This window comes from Ovis aries, chromosome 11 (assembly GCF_016772045.2).
Source record: "Ovis aries strain OAR_USU_Benz2616 breed Rambouillet chromosome 11, ARS-UI_Ramb_v3.0, whole genome shotgun sequence".
Lineage (NCBI taxonomy): Eukaryota > Metazoa > Chordata > Mammalia > Artiodactyla > Bovidae > Ovis > Ovis aries.
In genome coordinates this window covers 21,108,799-21,133,593 of record NC_056064.1, presented here as the reverse complement: position 1 = coordinate 21,133,593, position 24,795 = coordinate 21,108,799, and the positions used below count along the sequence as shown (strand labels likewise).

General features: G+C 38.7%; 1 protein-coding gene across 1 annotated transcript in view; it reads right to left on the bottom strand.

Moving 5' to 3' along the window:
* EFCAB5 (EF-hand calcium binding domain 5) overlaps positions 1 to 24,795 on the bottom strand; it is a 105,377-nt gene that overhangs the window by 31,980 nt on the left and 48,602 nt on the right. Inside the window, exons 7-12 of the mRNA XM_042255465.2 lie at positions 20,609 to 20,679; positions 8,036 to 8,191; positions 5,963 to 6,062; positions 3,821 to 4,795; positions 1,841 to 1,918; positions 1,654 to 1,746 (exon numbers count right to left, since the gene is read on the bottom strand). Coding sequence (XP_042111399.2) covers positions 1,654 to 1,746; positions 1,841 to 1,918; positions 3,821 to 4,795; positions 5,963 to 6,062; positions 8,036 to 8,191; positions 20,609 to 20,679 — 1,473 coding nt within the window. The remainder of the gene's footprint in view (positions 1 to 1,653; positions 1,747 to 1,840; positions 1,919 to 3,820; positions 4,796 to 5,962; positions 6,063 to 8,035; positions 8,192 to 20,608; positions 20,680 to 24,795) is intronic.

The window sequence follows — 24,795 nt, the reverse complement described above, 5'->3', positions numbered from 1 at the left end:
GCTAGTGATTCACATATGACAGCAATGGGACCCACTATAGGCCAATGAGAATTAGCCCCAGGACTTTTGGGGCAACTACTGGGGCAGAATCACTGGTCTTATACTCTGACTCCTGAACTAGTAGGATGTAGGCTTAGAGATGCTCTCATGGAAATCTTTGCCACAATACAAAGAAAATCACCTAAAACTGAAAGTTACACAGAGAAGAACAGGGCTGAGAGGCAAAGAGATAGTGTCCTGCTGCTATTATTGAGCCCTTGGATTCATTTGTGCCTGAAGCCAGCTGCAGTCTGGACTCACTAGTTAAATAAGTCTGTAAATACCACCACTATAACCTCTCCCTCAGGAGGCTTGACTCATATATTTATTTTGAAGCTTGATGTTATAACATGAAGTATATTTCATAGAAGAGCCTGGTGATTTACGATTGATTTACTAACTAATTCAATCATTCATGCGCTGATGCCTTCCATATGAGATCTGATGTAACTTAAAAAGAATCAGCCATGCAGTTGTCAAAATGGTAGAGCAAAACTGAAATAAATAAGTAAGATCAGGAGAAGAGGAACATGAAGTAGCAGGCAAAAAGAGCTTAATCAATGCTATACAATTTCACCAAATATTTGGAGGATATAAAGTTTGCTATTTGATCCATTCTTAAATGAGAAAAGAAACTGCAGACAGGAGGAAAATTTTTTGATCTTATAAGTTCTACTACTTGTTGGTGAAAGGTAAAATGATAAAATAGCATTGAAGTAAAATACAAATACTTGTTGGGATAATTGTTAAATACATGGTTTACTGAGAGCTAAAAGCTATTCTTTGCTCTCTCTGTTGAGTAGATCTTTCTTTGTAAGTCTTCAAAAACAAGACAGAGCCTCACCTGCCTCACATAGTTAGATGTAGAACTACAAGGGAGAGGAATTGCTGGAATGATTTCTATTGTTCTAATATCTAATTCCCTTTGTATACCTGGATCATAGCTTTAGAGTGGTTTCAGGGCCACATAACCATAAAAAAAAAAGTTGTATACAGTTGGCCCTTTGTAGCTGCAGGTTCTGCATCTGTGGGTTCAACTGTGGATCAAAAATATTCAGGAAAAAATAAATCCAGAAAGTTCCCGAAAGCAAAACTTGAATTTGCCACACATGGGCAACTATTTTTTTGTTTGTTTGTTTGTTTGTTTTCATGGGCAACTATTTACATAGCATTCACGTTGCATTTTCAACTATTTACAAAGCATTTACATTGTACTAGGTACTATAAGTGATCTAGATTTAAAGTATATGGGAGTTATATGCAAATACTCGTCCATTTTATATAAGGGGTTTGAGCATTTTGAATGTTGGTACTCGTGGTGGGGGGAAATTTTGGGTGGGTAATAGTCATGGAACAATCCCCTGCAGACACTAATGGACACCTGTACTAACACGTATGCTCTAAAGAGCATTACAGTAGCACTACATGTACACTACCACTTGGAACAGTCATCTTGAATATGTTTCGGTCCATTGGCTCAAGGACGAAACGGTGCAAGTGTCACCCGGCCATTGTGCCTTGGCTAAGTCCAGTCCTTGCCATTGGGAACCACAGCAAATTAAAGGTTATCAAATTAGAGCACCATCTGTTCTTCCTGGCTTTGTTAACACGTACCTGCGAACCTCGGGTTATCATAGATTAAATTTGCCTGTTCCTCGTCTTCATGTTTGGCATACTTCATGTTCCAGTTACAAGTCAGAAGTTCACCTATAAGATACATACGCCATAATATAGTCAACTTCACTTTCACAATGCGTTTGCTCTGGAGTATGCATGAAAGGAGAATTAAAGGAGGAGTCACCTGTCCATGATTTTCCTTCTATTTTTTGGGACTTGGGTTCGCAGGATTTGTCTTTCTGAACTTCCTTTTTAGCAGGTTCTAAAAGGTATAAAAGAAAATGCCTATGAGTTGGAGATTATATATTCTAAAGTTAATAAATGAAAGACATATCTTGCATACAGAACACAAAAACTTTCTTTTGGGTCCTTGTATATGTTATATCATAATGGTATCATTTAATAACTTAATCGCAAAGATATCACTTAATAGCTTTAGTTTTTGAGAGCAACTCTGTGACAAAGGCTATGTATTGTACCCAAATTTGGCCACGCAAAATGAGGGCTATATTTCCCAGCCTCCCAGACAGCAGGTGTCACTATGTGCCTGAATTCTGATGAATGAACAAGATAGAAAGGAAAGGAAAGGATGTAATGTCTATCCTTTTTCCTTTCTCCTCGCCTACTGGTCAGGATGCAGACATGGTGGTTAGCTATCTTGGAGTGTGTGGCTGGAGGAGACACAAGGCAGAAAGAGCTTGAGCCACTGTTGATTTCTTGGGGCTCATCCATCAAATAAGTTTTGACTTTTATATGAGAAACAAAGAAACTCCTGCCTTGTTTAGACATTGTTATTTTGTTTTGGTTTTGTTTGTTTTTTTAGACACTGTTATTTTGGATCACTGTTACAGAGAGTCAAAATTAATAGTAACTTCACTAATTTTTTAGGCTGTGTTCCCACTATGTAAGGAGAACCAGAAAATTAGTAGCCCTGTTCTGGAAAGAAATAAATATAATACTGAAAAAATGAAAGATTTCAAATTAGTTAATGATAGTGTAAAATCCTTAACACAGGTTACCTATCTCTTATGGGTTTTAACTAAGAACTTTCTTTGGGACTGTAGAACTTTAGAATTTTTTTTTTAATGCTTAGATAGCATATTAAAAAGAAGAGAGTATTATTTTGCCAACAAAGGTCCGTAAAGTTAAAGCTATGATTTTTCCAGTAGTCATGCATGGTTATGAGAAGAGTTGGACCATAAAGAAGGCTAAGCATTGAAGAATTAATGTTTTTGAACTGTCTTGTTAAAAAAGACTCTTGAGAGTCCCTTGGACTGCAAGGAGATCAAACTAGTCAATCCTAAACAAAATCAACCCTGAATATTCATTGGAAGCAAGGATGCTGAAGCTCCAATACTCTGGCCACCTCCTCTGATGCGAGGAGCTGACTCATTAGAAAAGACCCTGATGCTAAGAAAGATTGAAGGCAAGAGGAGAAGGGGACGACAGAGGATGAGATGGTTGGATGACATCACCAATTCAATGCACATGAGTTTGAGCAAGCTCTGGGAGATGGTGAAGGACAGGGAAGCCTGGCGTGCTGCAGTCCATAGGGTCTTAAAGAGTCAGACACAACTGAGCGACTGAGCAGCAACAACAACTGAGGCCTTAAGTGACATGGAGATTGGCTCTCGAAAAGATTATAATTCTTCAACTAAAAGGGCATAAATTTGCATAGGCAATTCCCAACAAAAGTCTTCTGCAGAATAGATATTTGAAATCCAGGTCTTTCTGGATTAAATATGACCTTCAGAAACTCTTCTAGGACATCTTATATGCAACTTAAAAAAGTGAGATACTTTAAAAATTTGAAATAAAAGAAAAAAGTGATTTCTAATATCAGATACTCCATTTAAAATAAAACAGCTTCTGTGCCTTTTCAGAAGTCCAGTGAAAATTTCTACAAGTAATACTACCAGATTTCTTCCTTACAAATGGGCTTCTAGTGTAGAGGGATTTCTAGGTAAGTCGACAGTAGAGACTTTCTAGTTTGCATGTAATTGATTGCTCAAAGTATAGACTCATGTTGAATAGCAAAATATGTCTGAAGTTTGCATGACCGTATATGTCACAAAAAGGTCCTAACCGAAATGAAGATTTTTCTGCAGATTTTAAAAACCGCTCTAGGGAAAAAGGAGCTGATGTAGGAAAGTGACATTACTACCTGAAAGATGATCTTTTGGGCTTGATACTCCAATTTTCTCTTGCAGTTCAGGACTTATGAAGAGTAGTTGTTCATACGGTTGTACTTGAGTCCTTTCTTCCTGTGGAGGGATTTCAGTGTGCTCAAAGGAAATAGATTCCCTAGATGTTTTACTTTCTCCTATGATACTACCTTTTCTCGACCGTGAAGGTAAGTCTGTGTCCTGTTGTTCTTCCCGAATTGCTTCTCTGGGTGACTGTGGCTCTGCAGTTGACCCTCTGCGTGGTCCTTGATCTGACTGTGATTCTCTGTGTTCTTCCTGTCCTGCCATTGTCTCTCTGGGTTGTCCTTGATCTGATTGTGATGCTCTCCCTGCTTCCTGTTCTGCAGTTGATTCTCTGGGTTGTTCAAGATCTGATTGTGACTCTCTGCGTGATCCCTGTTCCTCAGTTGACTTTCCATGTGATCCTTGTCCTGTTGTTGACCGTTCATGTTGTCCTTCTGTTGTAACTGATTCTTCAGAGAGTCCTTGTTTTGCTGTTGATTCGATGTGGGTTCCCTGTGGTACTCCTTGTTCTGTTATTGGCTCATGATGTGGCCTTTGTTCTGTTATTAACTCTCTACTTGATCTTTGTTCTCGAGTTGACCCTGTGTAGGTTCCTTCTTTTGATACTGATTCTTCGTTCAGTTCTTGTTCTCCAGTTGACTCTTCAGGTTGTTCTTGTTCTCTGGTTGAAATTCCATTTGGTCCTTGTTCCACAGTTGCCCCTCTCTGCTGTTCTGGTGGGCTTTGTGGTAGTGTTGATTCTCTATAGTGTTCATGTTGATCTTCTGGGCTTGCTAATAATTTACTTTGGGTTTTGCTAAAATGTTTTTCAGAAGGTAATGTATTCATCTCTAAGAGAACATTGTCAAAGTCTTCATAAATGTGTTTCTGATTATCCATGTCTCCCCAGAACTCAGGTAAGTCTATCTCTCCAAATTCAACAAATGGCCCTAACACAGAAAACAAAACATTTACCTAAACAATTGATCTTATAATGTAGAATCAGAGCTAGTAAATTAATGCAAAAAAGCAGTAGGCACAGTAATGGTGCCCACAGAACTACTGCTTTAAATGAATATCAATTACATTTCCCAGCAACCCAATAAAAAACAAAAAGGTATCTAAGGGAACATAAAAGATGCTCACTACTGGAAATTAGAAATAATCCCTTCCTAAAATGTATGGAAATGAACATGATTTCTTCTTTTGACGCTTGAAGAGTAGCTTAGACTTTCAAGGCAAATAGAATTTATCCTCTCCTCTTAGTCCTCCACAATAAGCATAGCATAGGGCTGAGGAAAGAGCAAATGTCTTCCACCTCAAACCCTGCCACTTTTGACAACACAGGAGGGTATTATGCTAAGTCAAATAAGGTGGACAGAGAAAGACAAATACCACATGATCTAACTTACATCTTTAAAACAAACAAATAAAACAAAACAAAAATTGACTCATAGATACAGAGAACAAATGGGTAGTTGCCAGAAGGGAGGGGGTTTGAGGTATGTGTGAAACAGTTGAAGGGAATTAAGACATGGAAACCTCTAGTTATATAATAAATAAGTCATATTACTAAATAATAAATAATATACAGCATAAGGAATATGGTCAATCATAATAACTTTGTAGGGGGACAGAATGCTACCAGATTCATCATGGTGATTATTTCCTATCATATAAAAATGTCAAATCATTGTGTACATTTGAAACTAACATAATATTGTACATCAATTTTATTTCAATCAAAAAATGCTTGGTAGAAAAAAACAATTTTCTTAGAAATCTTAGAATTCTAAGTTGGACATTAAAACTGGAATTACCATTACCAACTTAATTTCCAAAACATTCAGGTTGTCACTAAAGCATTCCTTCACTGGAATTCTAGCTCAATTCTGACTCAACAACTTTTAGTATTGCACTGTAGTGAAAAACACATCTAGTTCAACTAGGTGCTAATGGTAATTACCATTGTATGGCATGAACAACTAGATATAGCCACCATGATCTAAGGGAGGTGTTATATGGAAGGATTCCATGGTAATAGAATGATGTTGTTTTATCACATCCGTGTACTGCTTCACTCCAGCTTGAGCATACTCCCTCTGGGTGGCACTTACATTGTCTTGGGTTTCGGAGTATACCTTTGAGCACTTTTGAACTTCGGTCATAGAATGTTTCCAGCAAGGCCAATGTCCTCTGACGATCCAAAAACCCTACCTAAGCAGAAAGTTGGCAATCAGTTGTTACATGAGATTTGAAACTTTTATGTAGATGGAATATTGAAACTCCTAACTATACTTTTTATACCCAAATTTCTGCACTTTCTTAGCTCCAGTTCATACTTATCTTTAAACACTGTCAATAGTGTGTTTCACACACTATTGTGTCATATAATCAATAATATGTCATATTTCACTTTCACTACTAGGAGGTTACATTCAGATCTTCAGACAATCCAGAACAAATATTTAGGTCATTATGGTATGCATTTACAGCTTTGTTCCCAACTTCATATAGTATCCTCTTTTTCTTCTTTCATCCTACTTTTTAAAATCTATGTTCTTTTGTTGCTTTTTATCTATTCTTATAAGCTTCCTTATAAGGACTGATGCTGAAGCTGAAGCTCCAGTACTCTGACCACCTGATGCGAAGAGCTGACTCATTAGAAAAGACCCTGATGCTGGGAAAGATGGAAGGCAGGAGGAATAGTGGATGACAGAGGACGAGATGGTTGGATGGCATCACTGACTCAATGGACATGAGTTTAAGCAAGCTCCAGGAGATGGTGAAGGACAGGGAAGCCTTGCGGGCTGCAGTCCATGGGATCACAAAGAGTCAGACATGACTAAGCGACTGAATAACATAAGCTTCCTTAAATCTTTTCAGGAATATGGGGATACAAACAAATAAGCATAACGTTCATCAACAAATATATTTCAGTAAAGTTGGAATCTATTTTTGGAAATTCATTTGGTGTCCTGGCGCAATAGTGCATTCCTAAATTCCCTGATGGCTCAGTTGGTAAAGAATCCGCCTGCAATGCAGGAGACCCCAGTTCAATTCCTAAGTCAGGAAAATCCCCTGGAGAAGGGATAGGCTACCCACACCAATACTCTTGGGCTTCCCTTGTGGCTCAGTTGGTAAAGAATGCACCTGCAATGTAGGAGACCTGGATTCAACCCCTGGGTTGGGAAGATCCCCTGGAGAAGGGAAAGGCTACTCACCCCAGTATTCTGGCCTGGAGAATTCCATGGACTACAGTCCATGGGGTCGCAAAGAGTCAGACATGACTGAGTGACTTTCACTTTCAAATCTTATTCCTAGAAATACTTTTTGATATAAACCTTTCTTGTTTTTAAGAAGCAGAATAAAATGTGGTAGGCTTTCTATTCCCCAAAGAGAAAAGCAGCTCTTTTCTCTAGGAAGACACCAGCATAGACAATCCTAAGCAAAAAAAAAAAAAAAAAAAAATCCTAAGCAACCCACTCTTAAAAATGGGAAAGAAACTTAGAGACAAGTTATAAATCATATGCAGTGCCACTCAAGATGTAGTCTGCAAGCTGGTACCAGTCTGTGTGTGATAAGAAAGGTAGGAATTTAGAATAGCATCTAGAAAATGCTATAGCAACTTGAGAAAGTAACTGATAATAAATCAGATTTGAATCTGGTAGTAACACAATGTGGACTGTATTTTTTTTTTTAATCAGTAGCTATTTATTAAAGTTGAAAAGAAGGGACTTTCCTGATTGCCCAGTGGTTAGGACTTTGCCTTCCCATGCAGGGGGTGCAGGTTTGATCCCTGGTTGGGGAACTAAGATCTCACATGTCTTGCAGCCAAAAAGCAAAACATAAAACAGAAGCAATGTTGCAATAAATTCAATAAAGACTTAAAAAAAAATGGTTCACATCAAAAAAATCTTTTTAAAAAAAGTCAAAGGGAAAACCAAGAGAAATTGTAGGAACTGGTAAAACAAAAAAAATTAAACATAAATCAGTAATTTACTTCCCTGTGTTTGTTAATAGCTCTTAGATTAGAATATGTTTGGACTGTATTTTTATTTCCTTTTTCCCTCTTAGTAATCCATTTTCATTATCAGTCTGCATATTAAAAATATCACCATCAACAACCTAAAGACTGGTCCTTCACAACAGATAGTGTGAGAAGCACTACTTTAAGAGGCGTCTCCTACCTTCCCACGGTCACAATGCAGGAAGAGCTCAGCAAACATCTGTCTCCGCATGTCAGTTTTTATGACCTCCCTGAATTCGTCCGCACAATGGCAAAGGTGCTTAAGGAGCTTCTCAAATGTTTCACTTTTAAAGCCTGCAATGTGGAAAGAGATGAGCTGTGGAGAAAAAGAGGATAAGTGATTGATTAAAAATCGTGTTCTTCACTTGGATTTTTTTCCCCCAAGGATTCCATTGATGTGCATGCAATTATTGGCTGCAATTTTTTCCATATCATCTGCTGTCACTTAGATAAAGCATTTTCAACTTAATGCTGTTCTTTGGCTGTGCTGCAGAGAGAGGGGATCAATACAGTCCCCAACACCATAGAGCAGTTATATACACCATAGACCGGTACACACAGTTGGAACAATTTCCCCCTAGGTCACATCAGTCTTATATGGGAGCGTTGTTAACCTCATGGTATGAAACAGCAGCAGTCATAAAATGTGGCCAGTAAATGAATAGTTCTTCAAATGGAATGCAGTTTTTCTTTTGATGTGGGGGATATAAGAGCATGTGTTTTCGTTTTCTAACGCTAGCTACATTTAATTACTGGCGTGCAAGGGACGGGGACGGCTTCCCAGGTGGCTCAGAGGTAAAGAATCCACCTGTCAATGCAGAAGATGAAGGAGACATGGGTTCAATCCCTGGGCTGGGAAGATCCCCCAGAGGAGGGCATGGCAACCCACTCTGGCATTCTTGCCTGGAAAATCTCATGGACATAGGACTGGTGGGGTACAGTCCATGGGGTCGCAAAGAATCAAGCACAACCTAGAGACTAAATGATGACAACAAATCCTTTGTCTATGATTTGTTTTTTCCTTTGAAAGTGTAGAATCTGAGAATATCTATGCTCTTAGGTTATACCTCTTGAGGCCTGGTGAATAGAATCCCAGACGAGAGATTGTTCGCTTAGAAGGTAAATGCATCTGGGGTCTTCCCTGGTGGTCCAGTGGCTAAGACTCCAAGTTCCCAATGCAGGGAGCCTGGGTTCAGTCCGTGATCAAGGAAACAGATCCCACAGGCAGCAAATAAGAGCTCACATGCTGCAGCTAAAGATCCTGTGTGCTACAACCAAGATCCAGCGCAGCTAAACAAATAACTATTAATAAAAAGAAGGTAAAAGCTTCTGCATTTTTTGGTGGGTTTTGACATCAGGCTTATATATCCTTTTTCACTCTCACCTTTTGCACTCCCACAACTAGTTTATGAGTGGTCGTTTCTCCTCAGCCTCAACATCAATGTGTATTACTTTACAGATTTCTGATAATTTGATAGATCAGGAACATTACAATCTTGTTCTATCCGTGACTATAAGTATCTCAGTGAGTTTCTCAATGGGATCCTCTTTAAGTGTTAACCCACTTCTTTCTCTGCCCCAAGCAAAGAGGTAGCCAAATTTGTACAGAATTACCCAGCTTCCATAGCTAGATTTCCATATTTCATTTCCTCTTTAATATCATCTAGGCAAATTTAGGATGGATTATGTAAGAAATATGACTTGAATCCATATTAGTGAACCATAAACCATCCTTCAACTGGTTTAGAGATCAAAAGAGGAAAACTTAAAGCAGAGCAAAGGAGCTTTTCTAAATATTTCATTTCCTTAACAGCTTCTTGATGGGTTAATGAGCACAATTAAGTTCTCATTTGTTGCCTTGGGAAGCAGAGTAGTGTACAGGTTAAGACTTCACATTTTGTCTGGGTTCAAAGCTCAGTTCCTATATTTACTGGCTGAGTAACCTAGGATGAGGGAAGATACCCCGGAGAAGGAACTTGCAACCCATTCTAGTATTCTTGCCTGGAAAATCCCATGGACAGAGGAGACTAGCAGGCTACAGTCCATGGGGTCGCAAGAGTCTGACACGACTTAGTGACTAAACAACAACCATCACCTTGAATGAGTCACTGGACTTTACAGTTCCCTAATTTGTTCCTTAATAGCTACCATAGTAGCTGTTTCACTGGGTCATGGAGAGGCTCCTTTTTATAAACAAAGCATAGGTATTTCATGCATTAAGTTCCCTGAAGTCTCTAGTCCCTAGTTTCCTTTTGAACTAGGTAAAGAAATTGATGGAGAAGGTTTTCTTTATAAAATAAAAGTCCTCTCAGCTGACATTCACATTTTAAAAAGAAAAATCCAACGAGATCAGTGGTTCTCAAAGTGTGGTCCCTTGAGAACTTATTAGAATTGAAAATTTGGGGGCCCTACTCCAAACCTACTGAATCAGAAACTCTGGGGTGAGACCTAAAATCTATGTTTTTAGAAGTTTTCTGAGTGATTCTTTTGCTCAAACTTGCTGAAGTTTGAACTAGATGGTCTGGGGAAACTGGTCCTAATTATACCAGTATTCTAAGATCCTATTGTTCAGTCCTCAGTCAATTTTTCTTGAATAGTAGATACTTTTCTAAATTACTGGTAAGGTCAGGAGGGAGGTGGGAGGGGGTTCATGTCTGGGAATGCATGTACACCTGTGGTGGATTCATGTCAATGTATGGCAAAACCAATACAGTATTGTAAAGTAAAATAAAGTAAAAATAAAAATTAAAAAAATAAAAAAATAAATTACTGGTAAGGTAGAATTACTGAATAATTGATATTTTCTGGCAATATTGTAGCTCTGTCTTCTAAAGCTGAAATAAAAATTACTGATTCATGAAAAGATTCCTCTTGTTGGGACTTTGCTGGTGGTCCATGGGGGGATACAGGTTTGATCCCTGGTCAGGGACTAAGATCCATCATGCTGCTGCTGCTGCTGAGTCACTTCAGTCGTGTCCGACACTGTATGACCCCATAGACGGCAGCCCACTAGGCTTGCCCGTCCCTGGGATTCTCCAGGCAAGAACACTGGAGTGGGTTGCCATTTCCTTCTCCAATGCATGAAAGTGAAAAGTGAAAGTAAAGTCGCTCAGTCGTGTCCGACTCTAGTGACCCCATGGACTGCAGCCCACCAGGCTCCTCCGTCCATGGGATTTTCCAGGCAAAAGTACTGGAGTGGGGTGCCATTGCCTTCTCCATCCATCATGCTATGCATGGCCAAAAATAGAGAGAGAGGAAAAAAAAAAAAAGATTCATCTTGTTTTGGATTAAACTTTTGGGAGCTGACCTCAAAGCCATATGCATTTTCTGGCTGTGGGAATGCTATCAAGTCAAGAATTAGTTTAACTGTTCCTCCAAGACACATTTGAGCATTCTAGATTTATAGCCTATGGATTTTCTGAATGAGCATGTTCTGTAAGCCTGGGCTATATGACATGAAAGACTACCAGAGGCCAACTGAACTACATACCAAATTCCAAATAGAACAATTACAGCATTCTGCCAGGGTCTCTTGTAAAACAAAAAAGTGAAAACATATCGTAGCCTCTGTGTTTTTACATCCTCCCAAGGAACGAACCAATTAATATCCATAAATCCTGACATAACTGCTTAGATGAATTTAAGAATATGATTACTAATACCCTTCTGTTTAATCACTTTGTGGGCTGTCAACCATTTGACCTGTGCTCAGTCACGTTATCTGTATGTACTGGATCCCAACATAATGAATTCTAGGCTTTTCATTTCTGACAGGAAAATCACAACGTTGAGGATGAGGTAAATGTCACGTTTGGGAGGAGTCTGGTAGGCTGTGGTCCATGGAGTCACCAAAAGTCGGACACGATTGAGTGACTTCACTTTCACTTTTCACTTTCATGCCTTGGAGAAGGAAATGGCAACCCACTCCAGTGTTCTTGCCTGGAGAATCCCAGGGACGGCGGAGCCTGGTGGGCTGCCGTCTCTGGGGTCGCACAGAGTCGGACACAACTGAAGCAACTTAGCAGCAGCAGCAGCAGTTATTGTTACATTCTACAGCCTTGGGATTCACACATTTAATTATAGACATACAGGGGAGTTCATGAAGTGGGTGACCTGAGAGCAACAGTAAGAAACTGTTTGGAAACTATGTTAGGTATTAACTTCCAAACTGTATTTGTAAGCTTTGGTAGTAAATAACACTTCAGAAACGTCTGCAAACAAGAACCAGAGAACATTGAAATACACAGTATATATGCTGTCTATCATTGAAGAAGTGGTGGGTTCATACAGCATGTGGAATCTAGAAAAATGGTACTGATGAACCTATTTGCATAGCAGAAACAGAGACTCAGACACAGAGAACAAGTGTAGGGATACCCAGCGGGGGAGGAGGGTGGAATGAACGGGGAGACTGGGATTGACATGTGTACACTGCTATGAATGCAATAAATCACTAGTGAGAGCCTGCTGTATAGCATGGGCAGCTCTATTTGATGCTCTCTGGTGACCTAGATGAGAGGGACATCCAGAAGGGAGGGGACATGTGTATATATATGGCTGATTCACTTTGCTGTATGGCAGAAACTAGCACAGTGCTGTGAAATAACTTTATACTCCAATAAATAAATTTAAAAAACTGTTCCTTTTAAAATTTGTATAGGGAGCACAATACCTACTTGAACAACTCACCATAAAAATGATGCAAATGTTAACTTTTGCCTCCTAGGAAGAGTTGTCTCATGGGAGCCAGAGTGCTCTGAGAATTTAAAATGAACTTGACACTCTCCCAAAATATATTTCTTATGAGTCTAAATATTCTATTTATAATCAAAACAATCTCAAATAAACTAGCACATTTTACATTTAAAATTGTTCCTGTCAATGTACACACTGCTATATTTAAAACGGGTAACCCAACAAGGACCTACTGTATGCCACAGGGAACTCTGTTCAATATTATGTATATGTAGCAATGTAAATGGGAAAAGAACTTGAAAAAGATTAGACACACGTGTATGTAAAACCCAATCACTTTGCTGCACACCTGAAATTAACACAGCATTGTTAATCAACTATACTCCAATAGAAAATAAAAATTCAAAAGAAATTGTTCTTGTCAATAAATAAACATTTAAAGCATTGTTCTCAGCGTTCTTTCTAAAGTAAGGAGCTACAAGGCAGAGATACTTAAGTAGAAGAAATTTAAAACTCATGAACACTAGAAAACTTTCCTACACGAATCCTGGTCCACTGAAGTCTCATTTTTATTCTACTGTGCATCCCTCAGCACCATAATAAAAACATAATAGTATAACTCACAATGTTTCGCACCTGTTCATTGCTTTGTAATTGTCTTTTTGTGGCATGTGTTCTTAACTTGGGGATTTCCCCAAGGGCTCAGCAGGTAAAGAATCCACCTGCCATGCAGGAGACTCGGGTTCGATCCCTGGGTCAGAAAGATCCCCTGGAGGAGGAAATGGCAACCCATTCCTGTCTGGGAAATGCCATGGGCAGAGGAGCCTGGCAGGCTACAGTCCATGGGCCGCAGAGTCAGATACAACTGAGCACGCATGCACGTCCTTAACTTGCTTCTATCTTGATCCTTTCATTCCCTGTACCCTCCTCTGGCTTCATCCAGTGTATGTATGCACATGCGCACACACATACACACATGGACATAAATGCCTGCCTATACCCACAGGCACACTCCCATACAACAATGCATTATTTGATCCTTAAGTGTAAGAAATACAACTCGAAATTTGAGCTCTGTTCTAGCACAGAGAGTAAATAGTATATACTTAAGAAGTAAGAAACTAGAAGTAAAATATTCTAAAATAGCTATTTTTGGTCTTCACTTACTGGAATAAAATGAAAATGATGAAATGATGAATAAAATGAAATAGATGAAAAGAGAGGTTATGGTCAACAAAAAGATTATCATCTGTTCATTTACCCACCAGAAAACAGAAATGCTAGAAAAATATGAATATGGAAGTATATGTGGCCATTCATTCTCTCCATCTGTCTTCTTCTCTATATTATCAGTAATTATTACTCAGTGACTCCTTATTTTTTCCAAACATGCTGCAACCTGAAGGCAAATTACACTGCTCATTAAAACAATTAGAGGGGCAATTGCGTGGCATAGTATCGCCACTGGGTGGCGCCTGTGTGTAACAGCCGACATGTATAATTTCATTTTGTTTCGGTTTCATTGAATGCTGGAAGAATAACTTTTTTTTTTAAAGAATAACTTTAAAACACACCTCTTTAAAAGCATATATTCCATCCATGTTATGCATGAACCTTATAAACTAAAGTTACCTCAATAAAAAATAAATTTTAAAAAATTTAGATAAATTTTTTAAAATTTAGGTGTTCTAAACACTACTTCTTTGTCTGATGTCATGTCTTAGTGATTTATTGATCATATAATTAAATATATCCAATAATATTTTATATAAGAAACACTTCCTTGGTTTCTGTTGATGTAATAGCTCTTCACTCTAAATAAAGCACCTTAAGATGTGCTACTTGCATTTTAGGAGAAGGTGGGAAATGTCAGAAAAACTGTTATTATTAGCTCAAACCACTCATTAAAAAATATTTTATTTATATAAACACACATATACATATGCACACACATATATATAGATATATACATCTACAAAGGTATTACATAGAATGCTGAAAGTTACTATTAAGTGTGTGTGTATATACATACATATATATAATGACTTCCCTGGTGGCTCAGAGGGTAAGGAATCCTCCTGCAATGCAGGAGACCTGGGTTCAATCCCTGGTTGGGAAGATCCCCTGGAAAACGGCATAGCAACCCACTCCAGTACTCTTGACTGGAGAATCCCTATGGACAGAGGAGCCTGGTGGGCCACAATCCATGGGACTGCAGAGTCGGGCATGACTGAGCGACTAAGCACAGCACATATATATATATATTCCACCCTTACCCATTTTCTCCTTTAATTGTGTGGACTTACATACATATATACATATACACACAAACAGACAAATATCATATATGGTTATATACATATATGTATTCATGTATAATATGTATGTATGTGTATATGTACATATTGTTGAATTAATTTAAATGAATGAAGGGAGGAAATAAAACTGATATCAGACTTCACAACATCCAATACCAGAAAATAATTAAGCAATGTCTATATTGTTTTGAGGTGGAAAGAAAAGGTGATCCAAATACAGTATACTCATCCAAAATACAGTTTCAGAGGCAATATGCAGGCATTTTCAACATAAAAGAAGTCAGAAAATAGAGCGCCCTTGTGACCTTCCTGAAAACAACTTTACAAGAAATTTAGCCAATTAAGAGATAAATAAAAATAAATAACTCAGGAATAGAAAAACCATTGTAAAAAGACAGGAGGTGAACCTTAAATCCATTTAGATATTAGACTAAGATTAATCAACTATCGGAACTATAATTACAGGAAAAAAAAGTAAATGATGTAAATCTGGATAAAATAACTTGGGGGAATTCCCCGAGAGTCCAGCAGTTAGGACTTGGTGCTTTCACTGCTGGGGCCTGGGTTCAACATCAGATCAGGGAACTAAAGATCCTACAAGCTGAGGGGCACAGCCAAGAGAAAAAACTAAACTAAACTTGGGGAACATAAAAAGAAAAAAAGATAGGAAGACATGAGGAAATATTAAACCCTTCACCTTTTATAGTAGTGCGTCAACTGTTATTTTATGTAATTGAAACATGTGATTTAAAAAGTGACTGTAACCTTTCCTGATCTTCATCATATTGCCTTTTCTTAGAGTGATTTTAGAATAATTTTTCTGATGATATGTCCAATTTCAATAATTCTCTTATTTATACTTTAGTTTCTCTTTCCTCTGTTGGAATCAAGTATAATTAAATACTTTTTATTTAAAGTAATTAAAATTTTATAACAAAATTTATGACATCCACATTATATGTCCTTCTATTTACTGAGACAAAAAATATAAAGCTGTTTTAAATGATGTTCATCTAAGACTAACAATGGTTATTTCTGGGTAAGAAATTAATTATAGGGACTTCCCTGGTGGTCCAGTGGCTAAGACTCTGTGTTCCCAATGCAGGGAGCCCAGGTTTGATCCCTGGTTGAGGAACTAGATCCTACATGCTACAACTAAGAGTTCACATGCTGCAATCAAGACCCAGTGCATCCAAATAAATAAATAAATATTTTTTAAAAGAAATTTATGAAAAATTTTAAATCCTCATCTTTGCAGTTTTACAAGTTGTTTTAATACTTTTTGTTTAGTCATGATACTTTTTACAAAATCAAGTAATTTTTCCTTAAAAAAGTATTCCATGGTGTTATTAAGAATTAATCCTATTAATAGGTTATGGGAATATATACATTGTTATTCTATTTTTATATTTATCTGTGCTTTTAAAATTCTTTACCCTACTATATTTTTTAAAAGTTTTAAGACTGTAATTTCTCAACTGAGTAAATATTTAGTAGCATTCCATACAATTAGATGTAAGATCTTGACCCAATAATTACTAAATAAAGTATTTTTAAATTTCAAAATGGTTGGGCTTACATAATTTTAAAACTGTTTATTTTCCAGTTTTATTACATAACAAATGGGCTTCCCTGGTAGCTCAGCTGGTAAAGAATCTGCCTGCAATGCAAGAGACCCTGGGTTGATTCCTGGGTCAGGAAGATCTGCTGGAGAAGGGATAGGCTACCCATTCCAGTATTCTTGGTCTTCCCTGGTGGCTCAGCTGATAAAGAATTGCTCGCAATGTGGGAGACCTGGGTTAGATCCCTGAGTTGGGAAGATCCCCTGGAGAAGGGAATGGCTACCCACTCCAGCGTTCTGGCTGGAGAATTCCATAGACTGTATAGTCCATGGGGTCCCAAAGAATCGAACATGACTGAAAGACTTTCACTTTCAAGAAAATATAACATCAGATTTCTAGTTTTTGAAACTTACAAAGTTTTCTTGGTGGCCTATTTATGATAAAGTCTGATCAATATTCTTTGAAAACTAAATCAGGGTAACTGTAGGGACTGAAGTTCTATATATGCTTGTAAAATGTCTTATTACATAACAGACATTATATTAAATAATATTATATATAGAACAGTATAACAGCTTCTTCATACCTTTATTTATTTTTTGCCTTTTTAAGTTATCAAATACTTAAAAAGTTTTGTTACTTCACACCATACACAAAAATGAACTCAAAGAATCAGACATTTAAATAGACGTATATATTAGTTAAAACTCGAAAATATATGAGCCTATCTTTATGATCTTTAATTAGGCAATAGTTTCTTGGATATAACATCAAAAGCAAAAGCAACAAAAGAAAAAAATGGACAAACTGGACTTCATCAAAACTAAAAATTTTGTGCTTTGAAGGACATCATCAAGAAAATGAAAGGAGGGACATCCCTGGCAAAGCCAGAGGTTAGAACTTTCTGTGCTTCTACTGCAGGGGGCGTGGGTTTGATCCCTGGTCTGGGAACTAAATTCCTACATGCAACAGTGAGGACAGGAGACTAACTTTTTAAAAAAGAAGAGAAAATGAAAAGATAACCAGCACAATAGAAGAAAATATTTCTAAAATATACTTGACAAGGGATTGTCAAATATATCTGGATTATATAAAATATATAGACAATATTAAAGCTTTAATAACCCGATGCTGCTGCTGCTGCTGCTGCTGCTAAGTCGCTTCAGTTGTGCCCAACTCTGTGCGACCCCATAGATGGCGGCCCACCAGGCTCCCCCGTCCCTGGAATTCTCCAGGCAAGAACACTGGAGTGGGTTGCCATTTCCTTCTCCAATGTATGAAAGTGAAAAGTGAAAGTGAAGTCGCTCAGTCGTGTCCGACTAGTAACGACCCCATGGACTGCAGCCTACCAGGCTCCTCTGTCCATGGGATTTTCCAGGCAAGAGTACTGGAGTGGGGTGCCATTGCCTTCTCCGTAATAGCCCGATAATAAAGACAAATAACCCAATTTAAAAATGGTCAAAGGATACAAGTAGACATTTCTCCAAAGAAGATATGCAAGTCTCCAATACCTGAAAAGATGCTCGGTGTCATTTTAGTCATCAGAGCCATTTAGTATTTCAAAAGCACTGTGAGCTACCACTTTACCCCCACAGGGTGGCTATAGTTAAAAAACAAAACGATGAAACAAAGCAAACAAAAAAAACAAAACAGAGAATAACAGGTGTTGCCAAGGATGTGGAGTTCACTATGGGAATGTAAAACAGGGCAGGCAGCCACTGTGGAAAGCAGTCTGGCAGTTCCTTAAAAGGTTAAACATAGAGTTGGTATATGAACCAGCAATTCCGCTCCTAGGTATATACCTAAGGGAACTGAGACATACGCTCACAGGAAAATATATTCACAAATGTTTATAGCAGCATTATTTACAATAATAAAAAAAGTGAAAACAGCCCAACTGATGAATGGATAAAGTGCGCTCTGTCCATACGAAGGAATATTTTGTTTTGTTTTTAGTTGCTAAGTCATGTCTAACTCTTTTGCAACTCTATGGATTGTAGTCCACCAGGCTCCTCTGTCTGTGGAATTTCCCAGGCAAGAAGACTGCATTGGTTTGCCATTTCCCTCTCCAGGGGATTTTCCCAACCGAGGAATCAAACCCACGTCTCCTGCATAGGCAGGCAGATTTTTTTACCCCTGAGCCACCAGAGAAGTCCATAGATTCTCATTAGTTATCTATTTATACATAATATCAATAGTGTATATATGCCAATCCCAACCTCTCTATTAATTCCACCATCCCCCCTTGGTCCAGAACAGAGTCTTTATTGGAGTTTGCTCAGGAAAGATAAGGCAGGGCAGTGTAAACAGTTTAGGACTGGCAAGTTGAATAATCCCAGTAGACTTTGGGGCACAGGAGCTGTCCCCAGTTATCTGGCATCTGGTCCTGGGTTGATTTGAGGCAGGGGAAATATTGGTTTGGTGAGTGAGGTTTAAACCAGTAGGTGGTTCAGAGTATGTGCTTTGGATCACAGAGAATATATAAACAATTTTGGCCACTAGTTTGGCCTGTGACTAATGGACACCAAATACTCAAATACAGAATCTAAGAAATCAGAACATAATAGAGACAGGATGGCCAAGTTCTTGTCTACATGATAATCATTTCAAGGGTTCCAGAAATCCTTCATACAGAATCTTGAAATTGTATTTAGTGCACAGTCATCACTGTCCATGAAGCAAGGGTGAAGGAGTGGAGGAGAAAGTTACTTTGACTCTGGTACTCAGAAAAACAAGGGGAATTAGAGGGAAGTCATGAAAAAATATAAAAGCAGGCTGAAGAAATAGGACCCTGGTACCATTAAACCGCTTCTTTTGCTTACTCCACTACAATAAAATCATAATTTATCAAGTGTAATTTTGTGTTGACTTTGAAGCAAACAGCCTGAATACTAATTTCTCCAGCTCCACTCACTGTGAGACCCTGTACAAGTTACTTAACCTTTCTGAACCTCAGTATCTTCATCTATAAAATTAGGAATAAGAATTGCTGAAGTTTCCAGGAGTTGCTGATTTAATTTAATTTAATCACTTATTAGATGGCAACCCACTCCAGTGTTCTTGCCTGGAGAATCCCAGAGATGGGGGAGCCTGGTGGGCTGCCGTTTATGGGGTCGCACAGAGTCGGACACGACTGAAGCAACTTAGCAGGAGCCCCAGCAATCACTTAATGGCAAATAGATGGGGAAACAATGGAAACAGTGACAGACTTTATTCTCTTGGGCTCCAAAATCTCTGCAGATGGTGACTGCAGCCATGAAATTAAAAGACACTTGCTCCTTGGAGGGAAAGCTATGATAAACCTAGACAGCAACCTAAAAAGCAGAGACATTACTTTGCCAACAAAGGTCTGTCTAGTCAAAGCTATGGTTTTTCCAGTAGTCATGTATGGATGTGAGAGTTGGACCATAAAGAAAGCTGAGGGCCAAAGAATTGATGCTTTTGAACTGTGGTGTTGGAGAAGACTCATGAGAGTCCTCTGGAATGCAGGGAGATCAAACCATTGAATCCAAAAGGAAATCAGTCCTCAATATTCATTGGAAGGACTGATGCTGAAGCTGAAACTCCTATATTTTGGCCACATGATGCAAAGAATTGACTCATTGGAAAAGACACTGATGCTGGGAAAGATTGAGGGCAGGAGGGGAAGGGGACAACAGAGGATGAGGTGGTTGGATGGCATCACCGGCTCAATGAACATGAGTTTAAGCAAGCTCTGGGCGTTGGTGATAGACAGAGCAGCCTGGTGGGCTGCAGTCCATGGGGTCACAAAGAGTTGGACGTGACTGAGCAACTGAACTGAAGTGAAATATTTTAAAGTATACATCTGAGAATTGATAAAATAAGCTATGGCTTGCCTGCCCGTGAAGTTGCTTCAGTTGTGTGTGACTCTGTGCAACCCTATGGACTGCAGCCTGCCGGGCTCCTCTCTCCATGGGACTCTCCAGACAAGAATACTGGAGTGGATTGCCATGCTCTCCTCCAGGGGACCTTCCTGACCCAGGGATCGAACCTGCATCTCCTACATCTCCTGCATTGGCAGGTGGTTCTTTACCACTAGTACCACCTCGGAAGTTATTGTATGTATGACATCCACCAAAAGATGATTGAGACCTGCAAAATAATTTGATTCAAATAATGAATAATGTAACTGCTTACTTGTATAAATTCTGTTTTGTTCAATCTTGGTTTCATTGAGTCAGCAATATCTGCTGGTAGACAGCATGTTTCTAATTATTGAACAGAAGTTATTTGATAGTTAGTTTGGTTGTAACACATTCACATTTTATATTCATATTATAGTACTCCAAAAGAACATAAAATTATTGATGCCAATCAACATTTATAATTGAATGATATATAGTTGGGTGACATTCTAATTACTACAAGATTATAATTTTTCCTGGCTTCTATTTAGCCAAGGAACTCAAACATTTAAGAGCATGCCTACATTTTTAATGATCGTGTCAAGATAAAGCAGAAATAAACAGGCATATCAACAGTATGAAAGACTACAAAAATATCTGTGTTGGTTTATGCTAGAAGGTCCTAAAACGTAAATACTTTTTAAAGACTTTATTTTGTATTTAATGTTTTTTTAATTAAATAAATAATATATGAATATGTTCTTTTGGTAAGAGGTTCAAATAATACAAGTAGGAAATATAAGCAGGAAAACCTGAAAATGGGCCATTTTCCCTCCCCCCCCGACCCCAGCACTCTCCCTCCCCTCTGCTCTACTAGAAACCACTGTCATTGGTTTGTTGTCACCCTTTCAGCAACTTTTCTATGTATTTTCATATATGTGTGTGTGTACTTGGTCGCTCAGTTGTGTCTGACTCTGCGACCCTAAGGACTGCAGTACGCCAGGGTTCCCTGTCCTTCATCATCTCCTGGAGCCTGCTCAAATTCATGTCCATTGAGTCGGTGATGCCATCCAACCATCTCATCCTCTATCAACCCCTTCTTCTCCTGCCTTCAATCTATCCCAGCATCAGGGTCTTTTCTAACTAGTCAGCTCTTAGCATCAGGTGGCCACAGTATTGGAACTTCAGCTTCAGCATCAGTCCTTTTAATTCAGGACTGATTTCCCTTAGGATTGACTGGTTTGATCTCCTTGCTGTCCAAGGGACTCTCAAGAGTCTTCTCTAACACCACAATTTAAAAGCATCAATTATTCAGTATTCAGCCTTTTTTACGGTCCAGCTCTCACATCCATACATGCTGCCGCTGCTGCTGCTAAGTCGCTTCAGTTGTGTCTGACTCTGTGCAACCCCATAGACGGCAGCCCACCAGGGATCCTCCAGGCAAGAACACTGGAGTGCGTTGCCATTTCCTTCTCCAGTGCATGAAAGTGAAAAGTTAAAGTGAAGTCGCTCAGTCCTGTCTGACTCTTAGCAACCCCATGGACTGCAGCCTACCAGGCTCCTCCATCCATGGGATTTTTCAGGCAAGAGCACTGGAGTGGGGTGCCATCTCCTTCTCCCATCCATACATGACTACTGGAAAAACCATAGCTTTGTACAGAACTTGGTCAGTAAACATATATATTATATATATACACACACACACACACATATGAAAATACATGGGGTTTCCCTGATGGCTCAGACAGTAAAGAATCTGCTTTGGTTCAATCCCTGGGTCGGGAAGATCCCCTGGAGAAGGGAATGGCTACCCACTCCAGTATTCTTGCCTGGAGAATCCCATGAACAGAGGAGCCCAGTAGGCTACAGTCCATGGGGTTGCAAAAAGTCAGACAGGACTTAGCGACTAAACAGCAGCAGCAACAAAATGTATATATACACACATATCTTTTGATTCTCTATGCATAAATATTATCATATTGATCTGCAACTTGCAAGTTGTTTTTTTTTTTTTTTTTTTTTTTGCTTCACCACTCATCTTGCGGATCTTTTCAAATAGTATGTAGAACTCAGGCGGCAGATTTGGGATGGAAATATGATTGAGAGTCAATGAAGTCATTGGTTTAAATAAGAAAACCCGAGGAGTGAGTGCAATTCCTACACAGTAAAGACTTTACTCCTCCTGCCAGACATTCAAGTAGACTAAAAAAATTGCTTAGAATAATTTTGAATGTGAAATCTATTCTATTTTACATATAAACACACAGTATATTTTTCGCTGTTGAATTTTCCAAGAATGTAACTACTATCAAAATTTGAGAATTGTCTTTTGCTTCATTTGGAACTTTGCCAAGAGTTGGTCAGCATTTTAGAAAATTATATAATGGAAAATAATATTATAAATTGTACCTGAGCTCCAATATAATATACCCGTGTTAGTCTACATTTGTAGTTTTTCTGTGCATGGGGATTCTACATGTATATACAAATCCATTCATTTTGCTCTTATTTCAAAATGTCAAATACAAAGAATATAACTGATTGTACATAATTTTACTTTTCTTATATCTAAACATTCATTATGAAAATGAAGAAGTAAAAATGTTAGTCACTTAGTTGTGTCCGATTCTTTGTGACCCCGTGGACTGTAGCCCGCCCAGCTCCTCTGTTCTTGGGATTCTCTAGGCAAGAATATAGGAGTGGGTTACTATTTCCTTCTCCAGGGGATCTTCCCAACCTAGGGATTGAACCCAGGTCTCCTGCATTGCACGTGGATTTTTTTAATCATCTGAGCCACTGGGAACAAATGTCTGACTATTCCATATGTCTTCCAGTGAAGTTGTAGCCAAGCAATTATATATTGAAATATGGCACATTTAATTTTCTTATATCTTTCCTTGTATTTCTCCATATCACAGCTATGATATTGTATCTTTCTTTTAAAATTCTGTGAAAGTAAGTAATATTTTCTAGGAATTTGATAGGATACAAGCGCTTACAGTGAACAATGCTGGATTCGTGATCTCTGAATATTTAGCTTTGGAACCAGAGACCAGGCTTGCCCACTCAGGGCTCTTGTGTGGCAGAAGTTTTATTACAGTGAAAAGGGGCAGAGAAAGGTTCTGACATAGACATCAGAAGTGGGGAGGAGAGTGCCCCACTCAATAGTCTTTACTACTGGAATGCAAAAGTAGGAAGTCAGGAAACACCTGGAGTAACAGGCAAATTTGGCCTTGGAATGCGGAATAAAGCAGGGCAAAGACTAATAGAGTTTTGCCAAGAAAATGCACTGGTCATAGCAAACACCCTCTTCCAACAACACAAGAGAAGACTCTACACATGGACATCACCAGATGGTCAACACTGAAATCAGATTTATTATATTCCTTCCAGCCAAAGATGGAGAAGCTGTATACAGTCAACAAAAACAAGACCAGGAGCTGACTGTGGCTCAGATCATGAACTCCTTATTACCAAATTCAGACTCAAATTGAAGAAAGTAGGGAAAACCGCTAGACCATTCAGGTATGACCTAAGTCAAATCCCTTATACAGTGGAAGTGAGAAGTAGATTTAAGGGCCTAGATCTGATAGATACAGTGCCTGATGAACTATGGAATGAGGTTCGTGACATTGTACAGGAGACAGGGATCAAGACCATCCCCAAGACAAAGAAATGTGAAAAAGCAAAATGGCTGTCTGGGGAGGCCTTACAAATAGCTGTGAAAAGAAGAGAGGCGAAAAACAAAGGAGAAAAGGAAAGATATAAGCATCTGAATGCAGAGTTCCAAAGAATAGCAAGAAGAGATAAGAAAGCCTTCTTCAGTGATCAATGCAAAGAAATAGAGGAAAACAACAGAATGGGAAAGACTAGGGATCTCTTCAAGAAAGTTAGAGATACCAAGGGAACATTTCATGCAAAGATGGGCTCGATAAAGGACAGAAATGGTAGGGACCTAACAGAAGCAGAAGATATTAAAAAGAGGTGGCAAGAATACATGGAAGAACTGTACAAAAAAGATCTTCACGACCCAGATAATCATGATGATGTGATCACTAATCTAGAGCCAGACATCTTGGAATGTGAAGTCAAGTGGGCCTTAGAAAGCATCACTACAAACAAAGCTAGTGGAGGTGATGGAATTCCAGTTGAGCTGTTTCAAATCCTGAAAGATGATGCTGTGAAAGTGCTGCACTCAATATGCCAGCACATTTGGAAAATTCAGCAGTGGCCACAGGACTGGAAAAGGTCTGTTTCCATTCCGATTCCAAAGAAAAGCAATGCCAAAGAATGCTCAAACTACCGCACAATTGCACTCATCTCACATGCTAGTAAAGTAATGCTCAAAATTCTCCAAGCCAGCCTTCAGCAATACATGAACCGTGAACTCCCTGATGTTCAAGCTGGTTTTAGAAAAGGCAGAGGAACCAGAGATCAAATTGCCAACATCTGCTGGATCATGGAAAAAGCAAGAGAGTT